Source organism: Mesoplodon mirus (genome assembly GCF_964341445.2).
Source record: "Mesoplodon mirus genome assembly, chromosome: 8".
In the NCBI taxonomy this organism is placed as follows: domain Eukaryota; kingdom Metazoa; phylum Chordata; class Mammalia; order Artiodactyla; family Ziphiidae; genus Mesoplodon; species Mesoplodon mirus.
The window spans coordinates 1,969,508-1,985,198 of NC_138984.1; the positions used below are offsets into that span (position 1 = coordinate 1,969,508).

General features: G+C 53.9%; 1 protein-coding gene across 4 annotated transcripts in view; it reads left to right on the forward strand.

Moving 5' to 3' along the window:
- The window catches only part of HDAC4 (histone deacetylase 4), a 292,563-nt gene that overhangs the window by 198,785 nt on the left and 78,087 nt on the right, over positions 1–15,691 (forward strand). For all 4 annotated transcript variants that reach the window (XM_082630080.1, XM_082630082.1, XM_082630081.1 and 1 more), the window contains exons 6-7: positions 5,772–5,892; positions 11,871–11,992. In XM_082630080.1, coding sequence (XP_082486206.1) covers positions 5,772–5,892; positions 11,871–11,992 — 243 coding nt within the window. The remainder of the gene's footprint in view (positions 1–5,771; positions 5,893–11,870; positions 11,993–15,691) is intronic.

Sequence of the window (15,691 nt, forward strand, 5' to 3'; positions counted from 1 at the left end):
ATTCACAGTGGACACACAGACCCACAGCAGCACCACACACGCAACAGGAAGGCTCTGAAAGAAAAGTGAGCCACGGACGTAAAGGTGCACCACCGGAGAGGAGAGCCAGGGCACGTCCCGGCGGCTACCAAGGACCTGGCAGCGGGGTTCCCGTCAGCCTTCTGCTTTGTAGCAAGTAGTGCTCCTGAGTACTGACAGACAAGGGTCAGGTGGTACTCCCGAGTACTGATAGAGACACGGGTCAGGTGGTACCACTGAGTACCGATAGACAAGAGTCAGGTGGTACTCCCAAATACTACTAGGTAGAGGCGCAGGATCGGGTGGTACTCCTGCGTACTCATAGAGACACGGGTCAGGTGGTACTCCTGAACACTATTGTAGACAGAGACATGGGTCGTGTGGTACTCCTGAGTGCTACTAGATAGAAACACAGGGTGAAGGTAGTACTCCTGAGTATTGATAGAGACAAGGGTCAGGTGGTACTCCCGAGTACTGATAGACAAGAGTCAGGTGGTACTCCCAAATACTACTAGGTAGAGGCGCAGGATCGGGTGATACTCCTGAGTACTGATAGAGACACGGGTCAGGTGGTACTCCTGAACACTATTATAGACAGAGACATGGGTCGTGTGGTACTCCTGAGTGCTACTAGATAGAAACACAGGGTGAAGGTAGTACTCCTGAGTATTGATAGAGACAAGGGTCAGGTGGTACTCCCGAGTACTGATAGACAAGAGTCAGGTGGTACTCCCAAATACTACTAGGTAGAGGCGCAGGATCGGGTGGTACTCCTGCGTACTCATAGAGACACGGGTCAGGTGGTACTCCTGAACACTATTATAGACAGAGACATGGGTCGTGTGGTACTCCTGAGTGCTACTAGATAGAAACACAGGGTGAAGGTAGTACTCCTGAGTATTGATAGAGACAAGGGTCAGGTGGTACTCCCGAGTACTGATAGACAAGAGTCAGGTGGTACTCCCAAATACTACTAGGTAGAGGCGCAGGATCGGGTGGTACTCCTGCGTACTCATAGAGACACGGGTCAGGTGGTACTCCTGAACACTATTATAGACAGAGACATGGGTCGTGTGGTACTCCTGAGTGCTACTAGATAGAAACACAGGGTGAAGGTAGTACTCCTGAGTATTGATAGAGACAAGGGTCAGGTGGTACTCCCGAGTACCGATAGACAAGAGTCAGGTGGTACTCCCAAATACTACTAGGTAGAGGCGCAGGATCGGGTGATACTCCTGCGTACTCATAGAGACACGGGTCAGGTGGTACTCCTGAACACTATTAGAGACATGGGTCGTGTGGTACTCCTGAGTGCTACTAGATAGAAACACAGGGTGAAGGTAGTACTCCTGAGTATTGATAGAGACACGGGTCAGGTGGTACTCCCGAGTACCGATAGACAAGAGTCAGGTGGTACTCCCAAATACTACTAGGTAGAGGCGCAGGATCGGGTGGTACTCCTGCGTACTCATAGAGACACGGGTCAGGTGGTACTCCTGAACACTATTATAGACAGAGACATGGGTCGTGTGGTACTCCTGAGTGCTACTAGATAGAAACACAGGGTGAAGGTAGTACTCCTGAGTATTGATAGAGACAAGGGTCAGGTGGTACTCCCGAGTACCGATAGACAAGAGTCAGGTGGTACTCCCAAATACTACTAGGTAGAGGCGCAGGATCGGGTGATACTCCTGCGTACTCATAGAGACACGGGTCAGGTGGTACTCCTGAACACTATTATAGACAGAGACATGGGTCGTGTGGTACTCCTGAGTGCTACTAGATAGAAACACAGGGTGAAGGTAGTACTCCTGAGTATTGATAGAGACACGGGTCAGGTGGTACTCCCGAGTACCGATAGACAAGAGTCAGGTGGTACTCCCAAATACTACTAGGTAGAGGCGCAGGATCGGGTGATACTCCTGCGTACTCATAGAGACACGGGTCAGGTGGTACTCCTGAACACTATTATAGACAGAGACATGGGTCGTGTGGTACTCCTGAGTGCTACTAGATAGAAACACAGGGTGAAGGTAGTACTCCTGAGTATTGATAGAGACAAGGGTCAGGTGGTACTCCCGAGTACTGATAGACAAGAGTCAGGTGGTACTCCCAAATACTACTAGGTAGAGACGCAGGATCGGGTGGTACTCCTGCGTACTGATAGAGACACGGGTCGTGTGGTACTCCTGAGTGCTACTACATAGAAACACAGGGTGAAGGTAGTACTCCTGAGTATTGATAGAGACAAGGGTCAGGTGGTACTCCCGAGTACTGATAGACAAGAGTCAGGTGGTACTCCCAAATACTACTAGGTAGAGGCGCAGGATCGGGTGGTACTCCTGCGTACTCATAGAGACACGGGTCAGGTGGTACTCCTGAACACTATTATAGACAGAGACATGGGTCGTGTGGTACTCCTGAGTGCTACTAGATAGAAACACAGGGTGAAGGTAGTACTCCTGAGTATTGATAGAGACAAGGGTCAGGTGGTACTCCCGAGTACTGATAGACAAGAGTCAGGTGGTACTCCCAAATACTACTAGGTAGAGGCGCAGGATCGGGTGATACTCCTGCATACTGATAGAGACATGGGTCGTGTGGTACTCCTGAGTGCTACTAGATAGAAACACAGGGTGAAGGTAGTACTCCTGAGTATTGATAGAGACAAGGGTCAGGTGGTACTCCCGAGTACTGATAGACAAGAGTCAGGTGGTACTCCCAAATACTACTAGGTAGAGGCGCAGGATCGGGTGATACTCCTGCATACTGATAGAGACACGGGTCAGGTGGTACTCCTGAACACTATTATAGACAGAGACATGGGTCGTGTGGTACTCCTGAGTGCTACTAGATAGAAACACAGGGTGAAGGTAGTACTCCTGAGTATTGATAGAGACACGGGTCAGGTGGTACTCCCGAGTACCGATAGACAAGAGTCAGGTGGTACTCCCAAATACTACTAGGTAGAGGCGCAGGATCGGGTGATACTCCTGCGTACTCATAGAGACACGGGTCAGGTGGTACTCCTGAACACTATTATAGACAGAGACATGGGTCGTGTGGTACTCCTGAGTGCTACTAGATAGAAACACAGGGTGAAGGTAGTACTCCTGAGTATTGATAGAGACAAGGGTCAGGTGGTACTCCCGAGTACTGATAGACAAGAGTCAGGTGGTACTCCCAAATACTACTAGGTAGAGGCGCAGGATCGGGTGATACTCCTGCATACTGATAGAGACACGGGTCAGGTGGTACTCCTGAACACTATTATAGACAGAGACATGGGTCGTGTGGTACTCCTGAGTGCTACTAGATAGAAACACAGGGTGAAGGTAGTACTCCTGAGTATTGATAGAGACAAGGGTCAGGTGGTACTCCCGAGTACTGATAGACAAGAGTCAGGTGGTACTCCCAAATACTACTAGGTAGAGGCGCAGGATCGGGTGGTACTCCTGCGTACTGATAGAGACATGGGTCGTGTGGTACTCCTGAGTGCTACTAGATAGAAACACAGGGTGAAGGTAGTACTCCTGAGTATTGATAGAGACAAGGGTCAGGTCGTACTCCCGAGTACTGATAGACAAGAGTCAGGTGGTACTCCCAAATACTACTAGGTAGAGGCGCAGGATCGGGTGATACTCCTGCATACTGATAGAGACACGGGTCAGGTGGTACTCCTGAACACTATTATAGACAGAGACATGGGTCGTGTGGTACTCCTGAGTGCTACTAGATAGAAACACAGGGTGAAGGTAGTACTCCTGAGTATTGATAGAGACACGGGTCAGGTGGTACTCCCGAGTACCGATAGACAAGAGTCAGGTGGTACTCCCAAATACTACTAGGTAGAGGCGCAGGATCGGGTGATACTCCTGCGTACTCATAGAGACACGGGTCAGGTGGTACTCCTGAACACTATTATAGACAGAGACATGGGTCGTGTGGTACTCCTGAGTGCTACTAGATAGAAACACAGGGTGAAGGTAGTACTCCTGAGTATTGATAGAGACAAGGGTCAGGTGGTACTCCCGAGTACTGATAGACAAGAGTCAGGTGGTACTCCCAAATACTACTAGGTAGAGGCGCAGGATCGGGTGATACTCCTGCATACTGATAGAGACATGGGTCGTGTGGTACTCCTGAGTGCTACTAGATAGAAACACAGGGTGAAGGTAGTACTCCTGAGTATTGATAGAGACAAGGGTCAGGTGGTACTCCCGAGTACTGATAGACAAGAGTCAGGTGGTACTCCCAAATACTACTAGGTAGAGGCGCAGGATCGGGTGATACTCCTGCATACTGATAGAGACACGGGTCAGGTGGTACTCCTGAACACTATTATAGACAGAGACATGGGTCGTGTGGTACTCCTGAGTGCTACTAGATAGAAACACAGGGTGAAGGTAGTACTCCTGAGTATTGATAGAGACAAGGGTCAGGTGGTACTCCCGAGTACTATTAGAGACACAGGGTCAGGTGGTACCACTGAGTACCGATAGACAAGAGTCAGGTGGTACTCCCAAATACTACTAGGTAGAGGCGCAGGATCGGGTGGTACTCCTGAGTACTGATAGAGACTCAGGTTCACTGGTACTCCCGAGTACTAATAGAGATACAGGGTACCTGCTCCTGGTCTATGGCCAATGGGGTTGCACTTGGTGGTCATGTATGGAGGCATTTTGGAAAACAACTTAGAAGGTGCTTCAGGGGCTGTAATATTGTTTTCTTGGATGTAGGCATTTTGCTTATCTCTTCAGAGGACATAATCCTAAGCATGGGGGATGATATTTACTTATAAATGTTGACACGACATGGTTTCTAACAAGAACAACAAAAGGAAATGTCTAAAAATGTCTCCCAGTTGGGAAAGGGTTTTGTAAACTCTGCATCACTCACCTTGTGAAGCGTTTTCCCACCATTACAAATGCTGTTTGAATTCTGTGTGACAACAGGGAAAGCACTCACCGCTATCTCTAATGGAAGGACGGGTCCAAAGTGCCCTGGAGTCTAATTGCAGCTCTGAGGAAAACAGATGAGGTGCCGGCCGACCTTGAGTCAGCGTGGTGGGCTTGGACTTTATTTGTGTGTGTCTATTTCTCAAATTGGCCAGTTTTCTCTGATGGGGCTGTGAACAACCACTACGACCACCAGAAAAAAACACAGAACCCAAGATTTCAGCTTTAGTCCGTCTTGGTGAAATGCGCTTTGTCTCAGTAGGTGGCTTGGCTGTAGGCTGGAAAGAGCAGGAACATCCCCTGACAGGGTTGGAAAGGACCCCAGCTGCCCCGCCCCTGCCCTCTGCCCAGGTCCCGGGAGGCACGCCTCATCCCTGTCACACGGGTCGCAGGCACGATGCTTCAGTTTGCACAGAACCTTTTCTCTGAGGCTCTGTTCCTTCTTGCTACAGTGAGAAAGAAACCACCCTGCTGCTCTGCCTAATTCAGGACCTCCTTTTATGTAAGAATATTAGAACTTCCTTCAGCAGTGGGTTTGTGTTAGGTTACAATAGGATTTTGTGCTGATTACCGCTGCATTTTAAATAGGATACAATTACGTAAAATACTACTGGGAAGAAGATCTCTTCCTTCAAGCCCTCCTGTCCTCTTTTCCTTGAGATGCTCTTTGGCGTCGACAGCGTCGTGAATGGGAATCCCACCCTCTCCATCCCTTTCCTGCCTTTTCTGGCACGTGGTTCAGGGTCCCCTGGGGCAGAGCCTTGACTCACCCGCCTCTGCTTTCTCCCGCGCCAGGTGCTGTGGCCAGCACAGAAGTGAAGATGAAGCTACAGGAGTTTGTCCTCAATAAAAAGAAGGCGCTGGCCCACCGGAACCTGAACCACTGCATGTCCAGTGACCCTCGCTACTGGTATGGGTAAGTGGAGGGGCCGGGTCTCCCCTGCGCCCGGGTGCACGGGATCTGGGGGTAGACCGGAGTGGTGCTCAGTGCTTCACCCTGGAGGGCGTGGAATTAGAAACTCCATGAACCAGCAGCACATGTGGTCAGACCAGAGTAGTCTGCTGGATGCACGTGGCGATTGTCCAGACGCGGAGGGGGCCTATCTTTGAACAAACCTTTAAGAGATGATCGCGGGGCTAGTGCCTGACCATTATTTTGGGCTTCTCATGCAATTTTTTGGCCACAAAAAGAACCTCTTAAAAAGGAACTCTGGTCTAAATCGTCCGTATGCACCTCCCGAATTTCTACCCGATGTGTTACTGATTCCCAGGCAAGTCAAAAGCACCTGTGGTCTTTTTATTGTTTTTATACTAAGAACCCTCTCCCAGAGCCTGCATAATTGACAGAGACCACAAAGTGCCTGTTCGTGCTCAGAACTGAAAAAGCCAAAGAAGTCCTAACTTTGTGGCGAGGATGCTCGTGTGCTGGGGGTCTTTCCTCTGGGCCTGTGCGCGGCTCAGCAGGGCTGGCAGTCGACACATGCCGAGTTGGAAGCGGAGTGACAAAGTTATGTGGCTTTGAACCATGGTCAAAGGTGCCTCAGATTTTTGCTTTGAATATACTTTTCTACAACTTTCAAGGGTTTTTTTCTGTTCTAGAAGAAACCTCATAGGGTAGTTTTCATAAATGAAAATGTGATTATCATTAATTCATTGGGGGAAAAATGTAGCTCTTCTGAAGCCCCCAGATGGACAACAGTTTTGCTAAAATGCCGCCAGATCCCACTGGAATGAACCCACTTGTTTCAGTAGATGACGTTGGTTATCGTGGTATAGCATGAAAGGCACTTCTGTTCCGAGGCCATCTCTGCTCTGAGTGTCTGCAGCCCCTCACGCCACGTGGACGCTCAGGCCGCACTCACACGAGCAGGCTGCTGTTCATGCTGTTCAGCCAGTGACGCGACTCTCCCAGAGCAGAGACGGCAGCGGTGGTCCCCGAAAAGCCATAGACAGCAGCCACGTGCCCCAGAGCAATGGAGAGTTCTGGGGCAGCACGCCTGGGGACCCCACGATGTGGTGGCACCGATCCGTGGTCTCCCCACTAGTGACAGCCCCCTGGGTGTTGCAGTGGGAAAGCTCCATTTCCCCCTTTGGGGGAGGTTGCCAGGCAGATGCCCTGCAGCCTAGTAGGTTAGGTAGGGCGGGAGGAGAAGCCAGGCAGGCGAGCGGGTGAGGATGTGGGGACCGCCCAGGAGTAGCCCGGTAGGGCAGGGGTGAGGAGGTGCTCCTAGACCCTCCGTGGGGGAGGGGATGGGATCCGAGGGTCGGGAAGTGCCGGGAGCCGTTTCAGGAGAGGGCCTATCCTGGGGAGGCGAGCCCAGCTGGGAGCTTCGGGAGCAGGGCAAGGGCGCTGTGGGCCCAAAGGAGGCTGGGTGATGAGCGCAGAGGTCGTGGTCAACCACAGTGGGGTCTTCGGACAGTGGCCACAGTGACGTGAAGAGATCGGGGCGGCCAGTGCCAGGACACCCCGTGATTGGTGGGGTGAGGTGTTCAGGCTGGCAGGAATAGAGACCGTGATGATGTGCTTGTACCTGACGGGGAGGACGGAGCCCACAGGATGGGGAAGTGCTGGGGGCTGCCGGGGAGGGGTGGTCTCCGCAGAGCTGCACGTGCCAAGAGGTTGGAAGGGAGGAAGGGCTTTGGGGAGGACGGGTCAGCAAGGAGCACCTGGAAGCCGAGAAGGGGCAGGTGGGGGCATGCAGGGCGGCTAGGCCTTGGGGCAGGGTGCCAGAAGGGGCTGGCACGCCGCTCCCTGGTGAGCAGGGCGGCTGAGACCTGGCGGAGCCTTGCTTGCCTGGGTCCAGCGTTTGGTGGGGAGCTCCCTCTTTCCCGGGGGACTGGGCCATGCAGGCTGCAGTGGGGAAGGACTCTTCTCAGCGGAGTCAGCCGGGGATGGGTTTCTTTGCGTTGGGTTTGGCACCTTTCTCGTTTTGTCACCCAAAACCAAACCAGATCATGGACCACACTCACTTGCTGCATGAAGGCAAAACTTGGCTGGAAAACCAGTCCAGCAAAAAACCAATCTTGATAGGGAAAGAACCGCACCTTGACCCTGGCTTCATGCCACACATGATAGTCAGCTTAAGTGTCATGGACCTGAACATAAAAGCTAAGTTGTTAAAACTTCCAGAAGAAGACATAGGAAAAAGTTTTCATGACCTTGGGGAAGAGGTAGGCAAAGAGTTCTTAAAACACCAAAATCTTCAACTATAAACCAAAAAACATAAACTTAATCAAATGTAAAACTTTCACTCTTTGAAAGGCACCCTTAAGAAAATAAAAAGGCAAGGCGCAGGCAGGAAGAAAATATTCGCAATGCATGTATCTGACAGAGTACTTGATCCAAAACATATAAAGAGCTCCTACAACTCAATAACAAAAAACAGGCAACCTCCTGAAAAAGTATGGGCAAAAGACGTGACCCAATACCTCACAAAATAAAGATGCAAATGGTCAGTAAGTACATGAAAAGATGGTGAGTCACCCGGGAAATGCAATGCATAGCAAGATGCTCCCTTACACCCAGTGGGTTTGAAATTGAACAAACCCAGTGTCGGCCAAAGCGTGGAGGCCCTGGACCCCTACACGTGGCCAGTGGGGATTGAAGTGGCACAGCCACCGTGGCAGTTTCCTATGAAGGTAAACATACTCCCACCCCATGACCTGGCCACGCTCCTAGGTGTTTCTCCAAGAGAAGTAAAGTCTTCCATCTGGGCAAAGACTTGTGTCCCCATGGTCATAGCAGCTTTATTCATTATCGCCAGAGAACAGAAGCAGCACGTGCCCACCAGCAGGTGAGTGGTGAAACACAGGGGCACCCACTGCCTAGTCTGCTGCTCAGCAAGGCCCAGGGCTGCCCGCCAACACCTAGAAATGTTAAGCTTGGTCGAAGACACAGAGTCTGTGCCTTGCGATGCCTTTGCAAGCAGTTCTAGGGTCAGCACAGCTGAGCTGTAGTGACAAGAAGCCAGGCGGCAGGGGCCGGGGGTGGAGATCCCTTGCCAGAGGGCAGTGGGCCTTCTGTGAAGGTGGCGCTGCTCTGGATCGTTATTGGCGTGGTGGTTCCACAGTGTACACGTGTGAAAGCCCCCAGCTTTAAGCTCATCATATGAGACTGTGGTGGCTGTCCGTGTGGCAGCCACCAGCCACGTGGGCTCCAGGGCGTTGAAGTGAGCTGTTCAGATTGAGACAAGCTGTGAATGTCAGACACGCTGGATCTCAGAGCCTCGTGGGAAAAGAGAACGGGGACTATTTCATTAATACTTTTTAGATTGATGACATGTTGAAATGATAGGACTTGGGATAAATTGGGTTAAGGAGACTGACGTTGATTGCACTGCTTCCTTTTTGCTCATGTGCACGTGTCTATGAGAGAATTTTAAATTGCACATGTAGCTGGTGTTACTTCTGTTGGGCAGTGCCGGTGTGAGTGATTACAAGTTTTATTTATTTTAAATCACCTGCATAAATCTGAGGTAATAGGAAAGGCCAATGGTTGATAGAATTGAAATGGCCGAATTTGTGTTTAGCTTTATTCTGTATTACAATCAGAAGAACGTTTAGAAAGAAAACAAGGCATATTTGTTTTTCCATCTTCATCAGGGAGGATTGTCTTTAAGACAAGGTGCCCCTCTCATCAGCCAGGGTCACAGCAGAGACACACCCCGGCTGCTTCCTCCCCTGGCGGGAATGAAGGGTTGAAAACCTGGAAGACGATTCTGGTTGGGGCTGAGTTAGACAGAAGAGCGGCAATTCAGGTTCAGCCCCCGGGGTACAAGGGTGGTGTGTGTGTGTGTGTGTGTGTATAAGTGTGTGCAGCCAGGGACAGGACTTGGCGTTGGCTCACACATCCACACTCTTGCTTGCTGGAGGCAGGTGTGAGCCCTGGTCTGTGTGATGAGGGACGGGTGCCCCCCCACACACAGGGCAGGTGGCCTGTGTTTTCCTTGGGAGCCCTGAGTACGGGGCATCTAGTGATGAATTGGTTTTCCTCGTTTTTGCGTGGTTTGGGGAAGCCAGGCTGCTGTGTGTGACATGCGTCACTCTTGAAGTCTGGATTCATCTGCGCTGGTACCAGCTGGGTCAGTCCGGCTGCCTATTCTGGGCCACACTCTCTGGACGACACAGAGCAGGTCTGCTGAGAGCTCTCAGGCCAGCATACAGGCAGATTCATGCCAGCTGCCTCCTGTTCTAGCTCATTTTAAGGCTGGACAAGAAAGTGAGGATTTGAATACTGACAGCAACTCAAGAGATCAAAACAGAAGAGAAAATCTATTAGATATTAAACAAATAGCTTTTCCTACGTCTGGCTTAATTACAAACAAACTCTACCATTAAAGTATAACTATAAGAGTTATTATTACCTATAATATTTTATTAATCATAATTGTCTATTTTTTTAAATCACGTAATACACACACAGGCCTTTCCATGTTTCTTATGAAGGAGATAGTGAACTCTTCCCCAGGTTAGAACTTGGCACTGAAGGAGGGGTTTGGAACTGGCCAAGCCCACGCTCCCTGGAGGATGCGGCCTGAAGATGTCAGGTGCAGAGAGTTGCCTTCAGACCTCTAATGGGGTTGTGCAAGGACGGCCCCCCGAGGTGAGGCCTGGCGGCCCAACATGAAGAGGGCACAGCCAGCGTGAGGGTGGCCGGTCCAGCCCTGAATCCCCGGCCCTGGCCCCCTTGACATGCGTCCTGATTGGGAGGTGCTGTGCCCTGGGCAGAGGGGTTGCGCAGCCTGGCAGGGCGGTTCTCTGGGGCTCTCTGGGCGCTTCCCATGACGCTGCCAGCTGGGATCCTGGGATCGGGCTCCGTGATCACCACGTTTTCTGCACCGGTTTGCTCTCAGATATTTAAATATCCACCTGTAAGCATTTAAGTGCTCACATTCTTAATTCAAATAACACCAGGTGCGTAGATGTGGAGTACTGTGTATTCAAATAAATAGTCTAACAAATTCCACATAAGTAAGTTGGCAAATTCATTTCAAGTCATTAAGCAGATTACACAGTTTAAAGACTCACAGAATTCATTACACCTTCCGTGCTTCCAGCGAGACCGAGCAGGCAGTCCCACCCCCAGAATGTTTGCTGACGGTCACCCCAAGCGTGGCCGGCACCCCTCCTCTTCCTGAGGTCTGATCCCCACATTCAGCCTCCTCCTGGCGGCCGCCCCTGTCCAGCCATTTCAAGGATTTTGCGTTGTGCCCGGCTGCTCATAAAGCAAGTCCATTTCATGAATCAGCTCCCAGGGCAGAGGTGTTGCCACCAACCCCTCCCTCCCCAAGGAAGGGGAGATGGCTGGGGCTACTGTCCCCGTGAAGGCACTTCTGCTGAAGGGAAGTCCCCACGTGGCTCCTGCCCTCAAGAACCGGACGTCACCAGCACTGTCCCCAAAGTCCCCCGCCAGGTCTCAGCTGCATCCGGCACGCCTGTGTCCCTTGCAGCTGGAGCCCACCTGTCTCCCTCTGTCCCCTGTGTCCTGAGGACCATCCCCTCTGTGGCCAGTGGTGACACTGCGCCCCCCCCCCCAAGCCTGAGAACAGACCCGGTCGGGAGACACCCGAGAGGAAGAGGCTGGGCAGAGCCCAGGCACCGGGACCACAGGTGTGCGGTCGTGCCGGCCTCCTGTCCCCGGCGCCGAGGGCCTGGCAGGGGAGGCTGCGGTCGGCGTTTGTTCGCTTGTTCAGTGTTGGTTTTGTGTCGTTTCAGTCTTGCCCCAGAGAGGAGGCCAGTCTGCTCAGGAGGCCGGCTGCGAGCTGGGCTGGCGCGTCAGAGGAAGGACCGGTGTCGTGGGGACCTATGCAGGGCTCCCGTGCGCGCTCCCTCTGCACGGCCATGTGTGCCTGTGCGTGCGGGTCACTAAGCCTCTGTCCTGCCCGTTCTCTGCAGGAAGACGCAGCACAGCTCCCTGGACCAGAGCTCCCCGCCCCAGAGCGGGGCGTCGGTCTCCTACAGCCACCCGGTCCTGGGCATGTACGACGCCAAAGATGACTTTCCTCTCAGAAAGACAGGTCGGTGCAGGGGCTGCAGCGGGTGGGGAGGGGGTCCCAGATGGGGAGGGGAACCTGTACGAGGAGGAAGCTCACCGTGTCCTGGGAGGCCTCTCAGGTGCATATCTCAGGCTTACATCAGCAGTTCCCTCACAAACCGGAAGGACAAGCGTGTTCAAACACAAGCAGGGCTCCCGGGGCTCTTGGACTTTCTCCAGCGGTGACGATTTAAGCGGGCAACGCCTTTTAAGAAAAATCAGACCAGCCGTGGGCCGTGCATTAGGGTGGCCAGAAGGCCAGGGGCCGGAGGAGAGGTGTTTCTGGAAGCTTTGCCCCCAAGAAGTGAGGGCCTGGGCTCAGAGGTGGCAGGTGGAGCCCACGGCCTCAGGGCCGTGTGGGAGTTGCTGGGCACCTGCTTCACGGAAATGGGTCTGTGCGACACAGGTTTTTCTTCGTGAAGACAAATTTTGTTTCCTCCAAAGGATTTTGGTCCATTCTGGACAGAAACGCTCTAAAGCAGCTTCTTCACCCGGGGGATGAGGTATTGGCAGCAGGGCCGGAGGCTCCCCTGTCGCTCCGTCCTAAGGACAGAAGATGTGGGGCCTCTCGGGGGCCAGAGCTGCGCCTCGGAGAGCATGTGGTGTAGCAAATCCCGAACAGGAGCCGGAGGTGAAGGGAGGGGGAGTTCAGCTCAGCCCCCGTGGACTTGACCCCAGCGCAGGCGTGCGGGGCAGGGGCCTCAGCATGCGGCAGGTCGACAGAGGCCCCCCCGCCCCCCCGTGTCAGAGGGGAGGCGTCTGCCCATGTGGGCGGGGTTTCATCCAAGGTGAAAGCGCAGCTTCTGTCCTCTTCTCTCCAGTTCGAGTGCATGGCTGTCACCCGCGGTCCCCCAAGAAGGACGTGAGCTTCACCCCGAGAGCCTGCGGGCTCTATAGAAAGGGGCGTCTGTCAGCACCCAGGCCGGCTCCCCCAGGTTGCCCTCCACGCCCCCCTTCTGAAGCCTGGGGCTGTGATCAGCCACGCTCCAATCAGCGAAACAGGGGCCTGTGCTTGGAAAGACCCCGGGTGAGGAGACAAAGGCTGCGCCTGCCCCGGGAAGCCTGGACCCAGTGGGAGCGCAGCCGGAGTGGCAGGGCTCTGAGTGAGTGGGCGGTGAGCCCACAGCCCGGTGGGTCTCTCCCGCCTGGTTTGCAGCTCTGTGCCCCATGACAGATTCCTGAGGCTCTCCTGGCCTCAGTCTCTCATCAGTAAAGTGGGTACACTGAGCGCACGGTGCTTCCTCCCGTCCTGGGTGGCGTGGTGCCCACGGACCCTGGAGCAGCAGACTCCGGGGGACGTGGAGGACTGGGCTCCTGGCCACCGGGCGGAGCCGTCCACCTCTCTCAGGGCCCTTCCTCTCTGGAGAGCACACCTGTCTCTTCCCCCGAGGGAAGCAGCTGTTCACAGGAAACATTGGTTGGTTACTGAGATACAGGAAACGTAACAGGTTTCTCTCCATCGCTGGCTGCAGCCGCCCTGCTTCTCGAGGGACAGCTCTGCAGTCAGCCTGGCCCTCACCACCCAGTGTCCTGGTCAGACAGCCTCGCCGAGCGGGTTTGCACATCTGTGAACTGGGGCAGCAGTACCGCTGCGTCAGGGGTGGGTCCGTCGTGGGGCCGCTGCCGCAGAGGGCAGGTGGGGGGCGGGGGGGTCAGGGGCAGAAGGGAGGATTGGGCCGCTCCTGGGCCGCCAGTGAGGCCACCGGGACACGGAGCCGCACCCCCCAGCCCCTCCCCCGCCCTTCCCTGTCCACGCTCCCTCGGGGGTGGGGGTGGCAGGGTCCGGTTTGTGGGGTGGGCGTGGGGCATACTTGTGGCCCGTTTTACCCAGTCCAGTCACTGAAAACCCCTCAGTGAGCCTGTACGGCCCTGCTGTCAGCGACTGCTGTCCCCGTGGTTCCTTGACGGCCCCAGGGGACAGAGTCCAGGTCTGCAGGGAGCCGCGTGTCTGTTACCAGCTCAGGGCTGGCAGTGGCCCCTGGGTGGACACTCGCGCTGGGTGCTTTGCTGGGTCACAGGACAGTCAGCCGGGGTCCACTGGGTTCCTGGCACTTAGCCTGAAGGGGGTGCGCTCACTCCAAGGCAGTGCCGCATGCCCGAGCCCGAGCAGCGGCTGCCAACCCGCCTGTGTCTTCCCTGCAATTAGTGAGTGAGCAGTGGCCGGGTGCTTCCTGGGTGCTGGGCCCTGAGCTGGTGTGGCGGGCGGGGGGATGGGCCACAGTCCTCAGCCTCCTCCAGTCCCGCGAGAGGAGGTGAACGGCAGGGTCCAGGCCCAGGGTGGACGTCAGGTTCCGCCTGCGGGGCCCGGCCAGGGAGGGGGCCCAGGCACATGGAGGGCAAAGCTAGGTTTTCACCCCAGTACAGATAGAGTAGGCTGAGGCCCCGTCTCAGGTCTCTGCAGAGGCCCTGGCCCGATGGGCTGCCTCTGGGGGGCCCAACTCCGCAGCCTGCACCCCAGCAGGGCCTCCACCGCCTGACAAGGGTCTGCCGGAGGCAAGGTGGCGCGCAGCAGCCGGTGGAGAGCAGGGCGTCTCCGATCACTGTGGCCACGTGTGTCAGTGAGCAAGCGGAGCTTTCCCTGCCTCCTGGTGAGCTGAACAGTAGTTGTGCTAGTTAACATCCATGTGTAGCGTGGGTCAAGGTCACCGGGGAAGAGGGCTCAGCCGCCTTTGTCACACGTGATGCCTGTCTCTGCAGTTTGGGAAGGGGCCGGTCGCCGCGCGGTCCATGTGTCGTTCTGATGCAGTTTGCGGAACCCGTGGCATCCTGGTGGCCTGGGCAGTTGTGGGCAACGCCCACACCGTGCATAGTTGTACCTGGCTGTGTTTTACATGCGTCAGGTGCAGGGTGTTAGATGCCCTGCGGCTGTTGCTCAGGGCCGGGCCAGGGAATCGGCCCTTTCTGAGCTGCCCGGGCGGGGAGAAGGGGGTTCACTCCACAGTGCCTGGCCCTGCCGGGCCCCCTCCACTTCCGGCCCCCACACGGGGCTTTTGTACTGGGCTGTCTTCCATCAACTTTGTGCTCATTAAACAGTGGGTGTGAATGTGCTCAGAAGGTTTTCAGAAAGGCTTTGTTGTGCTTTTCCAAAGAAACTTGCAGAGATGGCGAGTATGGTCAAGTACTAGGCAGTGTCTATGTTGAGAAGGGCCTCACTTCAAACTTTGATTTCTATCAAACTTGGACTCCTTCTCACTTGAGAAGTGAGACCTTGAACGAATCTTTTTCAGATATGCACTGTTCATATCTGAGCTTGATGGCCACCTGAAATACACTATTGAAACTACTGAGTAGGAAAGAGGGTGTAGAAAAACACCAGAGTCTTAAGCATCAAGTAGGGTGCTTTTTTAATTAAAAAATCACAAAAGGCATGCATACATACGACAAATTAAAACATAAGTAAAATGCACACATCCGCATGCTCCCCCCCGCCAGAGACAGCTCCCGTTATGGGTTTGGCATCTCTCTGCGCAGATGTGGTCTGTGCCTGTGTGTAGGGTGTGCATCTGTGTGTGTGTGTGTGTGATGTGTATGGACAGTCTCTTTGTTCACAAAAACACCTGCTTTGCCCTTTGGCTGCAACTTTATTTTTCAGTTAACACTGTATCGTGGGTACCACTCCACTTCAATGTATCAAGATCAGCACCTTCTTCTTTATTATCCCAACGTGCGAAAATTACAGCCG